General features: G+C 34.0%; 1 protein-coding gene across 1 annotated transcript; it reads left to right on the top strand.

The window, feature by feature from the left end:
- Positions 1-5,216: 5,216 nt before the first annotated feature.
- LOC130420726 (stonustoxin subunit beta-like) lies at positions 5,217-7,275 on the top strand. The gene is made up of 3 exons (XM_056748239.1): positions 5,217-5,245; positions 5,357-5,404; positions 6,115-7,275. Exons 1-3 carry the CDS (start codon positions 5,224-5,226, stop codon positions 6,645-6,647), a joined length of 603 nt encoding a protein of 200 aa, XP_056604217.1. The 5' UTR covers positions 5,217-5,223; the 3' UTR covers positions 6,648-7,275.
- Positions 7,276-7,484: the final 209 nt, after the last annotated feature.

Raw genomic sequence — 7,484 nt, 5'->3', positions numbered from 1 at the left:
GTTGTTTATGTTCACGTGTGAGTTTTTATTCATCTGTTGTTTATGTTCACGTGTGAGTTTATTCATCTGTTGTTTATGTTCACGTGTGAGTTTTTATTCATCTGTTGTTTATGTTCACGTGTGAGTTTATTCATCTGTTGTTTATGTTCACGTGTGAGTTTTTATTCATCTGTTGTTTATTGTTTATGTTCACGTGTGAGTTTTTATTCATCTGTTGTTTATGTTCACGTGTGAGTTTATTCATCTGTTGTTTATGTTCACGTGTGTGTTTTTATTCATCTGTTGTTTATGTTCACGTGTGAGTTTTTATTCATCTGTTGTTTATGTTCACGTGTGAGTTTTTATTCATCTGTTGTTTATGTTCACGTGTGAGTTTATTCATCTGTTGTTTATGTTCACGTGTGAGTTTTTATTCATCTGTTGTTTATGTTCACGTGTGAGTTTATTCATCTGTTGTTTATGTTCACGTGTGAGTTTATTCATCTGTTGTTTATGTTCACGTGTGAGTTTATTCATCTGTTGTTTATGTTCACGTGTGAGGTTTTTATTCATCTGTTGTTTATGTTCACGTGTGAGTTTTTATTCATCTGTTGTTTATGTTCACGTGTGAGTTTTTATTTATCTGTTGTTTATGTTCACGTGTGAGTTTATTCATCTGTTGTTTATGTTCACGTGTGAGTTTTTATTCATCTGTTGTTTATGTTCACGTGTGAGTTTTTATTCATCTGTTGTTTATGTTCACGTGTGAGTTTATTCATCTGTTGTTTATGTTCACGTGTGAGTTTTTATTCATCTGTTGTTTATGTTCACGTTTGAGTTTTTATTCATCTGTTGTTTATGTTCACGTGTGAGTTTTTATTCATCTGTTGTTTATGTTCACGTGTGAGTTTTTATTCATCTGTTGTTTATGTTCACGTGTGAGTTTTTATTCATCTGTTGTTTATGTTCACGTGTGAGTTTATTCATCTGTTGTTTATGTTCACGTGTGAGTTTTTATTCATCTGTTGTTTATGTTCACGTGTGAGTTTATTCATCTGTTGTTTATGTTCACGTGTGAGTTTATTCATCTGTTGTTTATGTTCACGTGTGAGTTTATTCATCTGTTGTTTATGTTCACGTGTGAGTTTATTCATCTGTTGTTTATGTTCACGTGTGAGTTTATTCATCTGTTGTTTATGTTCACGTGTGAGTTTTTATTTATCTGTTGTTTATGTTCACGTGTGAGTTTATTCATCTGTTGTTTATGTTCACGTGTGAGTTTTTATTCATCTGTTGTTTATGTTCACGTGTGAGTTTTTATTCATCTGTTGTTTATGTTCACGTGTGAGTTTATTCATCTGTTGTTTATGTTCACGTGTGAGTTTATTCATCTGTTGTTTATGTTCACGTGTGAGTTTATTCATCTGTTGTTTATGTTCACGTGTGAGTTTATTCATCTGTTGTTTATGTTCACGTGTGAGTTTATTCATCTGTTGTTTATGTTCACGTGTGAGTTTTTATTTATCTGTTGTTTATGTTCACGTGTGAGTTTATTCATCTGTTGTTTATGTTCACGTGTGAGTTTTTATTCATCTGTTGTTTATGTTCACGTGTGAGTTTTTATTCATCTGTTGTTTATGTTCACGTGTGAGTTTATTCATCTGTTGTTTATGTTCACGTGTGAGTTTTTATTCATCTGTTGTTTATGTTCACGTTTGAGTTTTTATTCATCTGTTGTTTATGTTCACGTGTGAGTTTTTATTCATCTGTTGTTTATGTTCACGTGTGAGTTTTTATTCATCTGTTGTTTATGTTCACGTGTGAGTTTTTATTCATCTGTTGTTTATGTTCACGTGTGAGTTTATTCATCTGTTGTTTATGTTCACGTGTGAGTTTTTATTCATCTGTTGTTTATGTTCACGTGTGAGTTTATTCATCTGTTGTTTATGTTCACGTGTGAGTTTATTCATCTGTTGTTTATGTTCACGTGTGAGTTTATTCATCTGTTGTTTATGTTCACGTGTGAGTTTTTATTCATCTGTTGTTTATGTTCACGTGTGAGTTTTTATTCATCTGTTGTTTATGTTCACGTGTGAGTTTTTATTTATCTGTTGTTTATGTTCACGTGTGAGTTTTTATTCATCTGTTGTTTATGTTCACGTGTGAGTTTTTATTCATCTGTTGTTTATGTTCACGTGTGAGTTTTTATTCATCTGTTGTTTATGTTCACGTGTGAGTTTATTCATCTGTTGTTTATGTTCACGTGTGAGTTTTTATTCATCTGTTGTTTATGTTCACGTGTGAGTTTATTCATCTGTTGTTTATGTTCACGTGTGAGTTTATTCATCTGTTGTTTATGTTCACGTGTGAGTTTATTCATCTGTTGTTTATGTTCACGTGTGAGTTTATTCATCTGTTGTTTATGTTCACGTGTGAGTTTATTCATCTGTTGTTTATGTTCACGTGTGAGTTTTTATTTATCTGTTGTTTATGTTCACGTGTGAGTTTATTCATCTGTTGTTTATGTTCACGTGTGAGTTTTTATTCATCTGTTGTTTATGTTCACGTGTGAGTTTTTATTCATCTGTTGTTTATGTTCACGTGTGAGTTTATTCATCTGTTGTTTATGTTCACGTGTGAGTTTTTATTCATCTGTTGTTTATGTTCACGTGTGAGTTTTTATTCATCTGTTGTTTATGTTCACGTGTGAGTTTTTATTCATCTGTTGTTTATGTTCACGTGTGAGTTTTTATTCATCTGTTGTTTATGTTCACGTGTGAGTTTTTATTCATCTGTTGTTTATGTTATTGTTCCAGATTTGATCATTAATTCGCCAAACAATCGAATCACAAACTACGTCGTAGAAGTGAAACTAAAGTCCGTGTGACTTTAAGCTTGAATCTTAGTGCATTTCTGTTGAAATATGATTTATTTTTAATTATTTTAATTGTCATTTTCACATTATTCACTCATTATTGTTTAATAAGTCATCGAGTTTCTGACGTTGCGTGTCGTTTTGTTATATTCGGGGACACACAACATCAGTGCAGTCCTGTCATGATTTACTATTAGTTAATGTGAACACCGCACATACACGACATATATGTGTGTCCATACATTATATAATGAGGTGTCGCTTATATATTTACAAGTTTTATTTGTTTCTTTTCTAGAGAGATTTCGTGTTAGTTTTACTGTAAAATAAATAATGTAACATATAGACTGTTGTAAACACTGGTCCAAGGCACTTCCGGTATAATTATTTTTTAAGTTTTTAATTAGACATGAACAATTAATCTTAGTGTTATGGTTAAATCCATATCATATTTAACATGATGTTTTGTTTGAATAATGATGTTTTTTACATATATATTTTCAGTATAGTAGTATAGGTTTTATGTTTACGGATTACTGTACTATATATTCATAATTTTATTTACTCTAAAAATCTAAAATAATTGGTGTTGGGACACAGTTACCCTGTAAAAGAAATGTTGATTATACTCAAGATCATGTGCTCAACTCATTGCTTGATTCAGTGTAATTCGGGCAATATACAGTATTTATCTTTATATTTATGCAGGGGCCACTTAAACAACTTTAAATCAAATGATTTATTTTAAAACTGATGTTCATTTTGTGTTCACTTTAGAGATAATCTGCTACCACAACTTTTTTTACAATTGACCTATTGGTAAGTCCCGCCCCCCTTAGATACTGTTGCTAACTCGGACCGGAGTTCCTAATGTCTTTCAATGGTAGTTGTGAGTGTATAAACATTGTCCGTAGTTCTTTTTGATATATTTTGGCCACAGATAAATAAATGACAGAGTTTTACATTCAACACGTTGACTTAATAAAAAAAACACTTTGAATGTGAATCTAAGTCCAAAAATCATTTTATTTAGATCTGTTAAAAAATACAGAAAGTTAATTTGTAAGGGTAAATCACACAGTTTGTGTAGTTTATTGTTTATAAAGATACCTCTTCCACCTGACATCCGTAAGTTCTTTCATGAATGAGAACATAAAATCCACACTAGGACTCCTAGCACAAGCTGGTCATTAAATAAATGGGTGTACCCCCCTTCGTTGAGTTTAACTATATTAATAAATATTGACACCTGCTGCACCATCTAAAGCAGTGGTTCTCAACCTTTTTGGGGTACTCCGAGATAGCACACATACAACTGTCTTATGTCTATTTGATGTCAGCACTTGCATCTGCAAGACATCTACAATACATAGTTTGCTCATCTTCAATACGTCTTGTAGATGTCCGCTGTCAGACATCAAATAGACATCTAGAAGAAGCTTTAAAAAGCTTTACTGGTGTGCATTTTGAGATTAAACAAGGGCACGTATATAATTTAAAAAGAATTCACTACAAGCCATTTTCAGTTTTGACAACTCTAACATTTACTTCAATCGTAAACCCTGTCTGAGAGTAGAGGTCAACCGATATTGGATTTTGCCGATAATGATAACCAAGGTGGTCAGTATCTACCTATGCAGATGAATAACCAATAGTTTGTAATGGTTTATTTCAAATAAAAAAACACAAAGTAAATTAGCAATGAAGTGTATTACATCAAAGAACACGTTGCTTGAACCACTAAACTATATTTTTGATTTATTTGAACTGTATGATTTAAACAAAACTTTAAGTAGGTAGTTTCTAAAATGTAAATAATTTAAAACATTCTTGGCAGCAGACTAGCAGAATGAAGGATCCATTGTAATAGTTTACAATATATACTGTCCTGTTCACATGCGTGTTTGTTTACATTAAAACAAACGTCATTAACATTAGTCGTTGATGCTGTCTCTGTCATCTGTTTTTATTTCGGAGGCAGATTTTGTGCACGCACACACATGCACACATGCGCACACACACACACACACACACACACACAAAAAACTGACAAATGCCTATCCATAGTTACAATAATACCATTTAAACATCTCTGCTTGTATTTTTGTCACCATGTTATAACTTTTTAAGCTAACGTTAATAGGCTGCTAATGTTAGCACGCTCTCAGCCCTGTCGGCAAAAATACTTCTTTTCCCCAGTGAATGCAGCATATAGTCAATTACTTATTACGTCTTAACATCATGTTTACTGCAACTGGCTCTACCTTGTCATTGTGAAACTTATTTTCACAATTTGTGACCAAGTGACCGCTCTTCTGATGATGTGCTCAAATCTGAGAGACAGACTGGAGCATCTCTAAATACAAGAGATGGAAAATACCCCTGATAGACGTGAAGTTTTTATTCATCATCTCTTTTCAGTGTGTTGAATTGTAGAAATACAAATGGTTTCAATGTACATTATTCTCACTTACATGTTTGTTTCTCAAATTAAATGCACAGAGATTATTTCCAGTCCTGAACCCAAGACCAGAGATCAGTTCCTTCAGTGTAAGTTACTATAACTGCATGAATACATTCATTTTATCTCCTATAGATCATAAAACAGACTGAATTCTACTGACTTTATGGACAAATGCTTGTTGTTGACTCTTTACACTAAATGTTAAATGCTCCATCATTTGTTAGTTGCTTTGGATAGAAGCTTCTGCTAAAAGATAAATGTCTCTGAGCTTTCCTGTAGCCCAGTGGTTAGATCATGGTGCTGCGAAGGTCGTGGGTTATATCCCAGGGATTACACATACTTCAAAACAATTGTTTAGTATAATGCAATGTAAGTCACTTTGGATAAAAGTGTTGGCCAAATCCATAAATGTAAATGAATCCTGAAACTTCTAAACGGTCAATAGCAGCATGTGTAAGAATCAATTCTAACCTAAATTTGATTAATTTTTTCAACAAAATACAACAAACGTTTGTAGACTTTAGTCTTAGTGTTAGTAGACCTCCTGGACATAAACATGTTTGGTGTAAGCCCACCGTTGGACTACATTGAACTTCATCCAGACCTGTGATAAAATGTACACCTCATGCACAATCTAAAACTACGACACGCTCTGCTTAGACGACACACAATTCTACCGAATTAACATTCTACCGAGTGATTTTCTTACTGCATCCAATGCTTTGAAATTATATAAGTGAATCAGTAATGATTATTTACTACAATATCGGTTCCCTGTGTGTTTTATGTTCCACAGACTCTCTTCAGCTGACACTGGATCCAAACACACTGTATAAACACCTCCGTCTGTCTGAGAGGAACCGAGTGATCCAATTCTCTCGCACAGACCAGCGGTGCCCTGATCATCCAGACAGATTCGACTGTTGTCAGGTGTTGTGTAAGGAAAGTGTGTCTGAACGCTCTTACTGGGAGATCAAGTGGACTGGTGGTGTAGATATATCAGTGGCATATAAGAGCATCGGGAGGAAGGAATTGGGCCATGTGTGTCATTTTGGACGTAATGATAAATCCTGGAGATTGTACTGCTCTGAATCCAGATTCTCTTTCAGTCATAATGACAAATGGATTAATCTCCCTGTAGTGTCCAGCTCTGATAGAATCGGAGTGTATGTGGATGAGAGAGCAGGAACTTTGTCCTTCTACAGCGTCTCGGACACAAATATGACCCTCATCCTCAGCATCAACACCATATTCACTCAACCACTCTATCCTGGATTTGCAATCGTTTCAATTCATTCCAAAGTGACACTCTGTGATCTAAGAATGTAGATGATTCAGAAATGAAACAAATTATATAATTATCTTAAAGTGCTTGAAAAAACATAACAACTAAAGTGACCTTTATGTTCTATTTTAAATGCAGGTTTAAATGCATCCACGGTCAAATAACGCTAGAATTTTATAATAACTTTTCTCAAATATCTCTAAACAGTTCCCTTCAAGCAGTTCATGATTCAGTTTCTCTAAACCCCACCGTTCCACAAGTCCACTGTGCTCTGATTGGTCAGCCACCCCAGTCTGTTACGATTTGTCTTTCCACATAGACGCACAAGTACATTTCAGCCCTTGGAGGCTTATAGTTACCTACACAGAGATTATTAGTACACGGAGATACTACACTAACTATTTGTGTTATAAAAATAATGACAATTCTGTATGCGAAATAACCCACAGCTAACACAGTATATTAAAGCCATGTTAATGCATTAGCCGCAATTCTAACATGACTGACAACAAAATCTATCCATATCCTTTTTCATAAATCAAGAATAATATAAACAACAGACACTCTACATTAAACGACACATTTTTAGACAGTATTGGGCTCACACCTGATTATCAGAACTATTTCAGAAGAACAGTAATAGCTGCTGTAGGTGTGCATAAAAAAACACATCGTCTCCGCTACAGGATGTAAACACACTGATCAGAGTGTATGTGTTTCGCGGGCATTATGCAGATGTGTTTATTTTTGGAGTGTTTATCATAATTTATCATGGACTGTTTTGATGAACAACTTTGCAGATCTTTAACATTGAACAGTGAATGTTCACCGTTACACAGTGAAATACAGTGTTGAATACTAGTTGTTACTTGTATCCGTAG

The sequence above is a fragment of the Triplophysa dalaica genome, chromosome 5, assembly GCF_015846415.1.
Source record: "Triplophysa dalaica isolate WHDGS20190420 chromosome 5, ASM1584641v1, whole genome shotgun sequence".
Classification (NCBI taxonomy): Eukaryota; Metazoa; Chordata; class Actinopteri; order Cypriniformes; family Nemacheilidae; genus Triplophysa; species Triplophysa dalaica.
The sequence above is the reverse complement of the archived record's forward strand: the minus strand, read 5'-3'. Positions and strand labels throughout refer to the sequence as shown.

Excerpts from the sequence above, each read along its gene's own strand:
- LOC130420726 (XM_056748239.1), top strand. The coding sequence starts at position 5,224 with ATGGAAAATACCCCTGATAGAC. Across the intron at positions 5,246-5,356 it reads GGAAAATACCCCTGATAGAC|AGATTATTTCCAGTCCTGAA; the intron begins GTGAAGTTTTTA and ends TTAAATGCACAG. Across the intron at positions 5,405-6,114 it reads CAGAGATCAGTTCCTTCAGT|ACTCTCTTCAGCTGACACTG; the intron begins GTAAGTTACTAT and ends TATGTTCCACAG.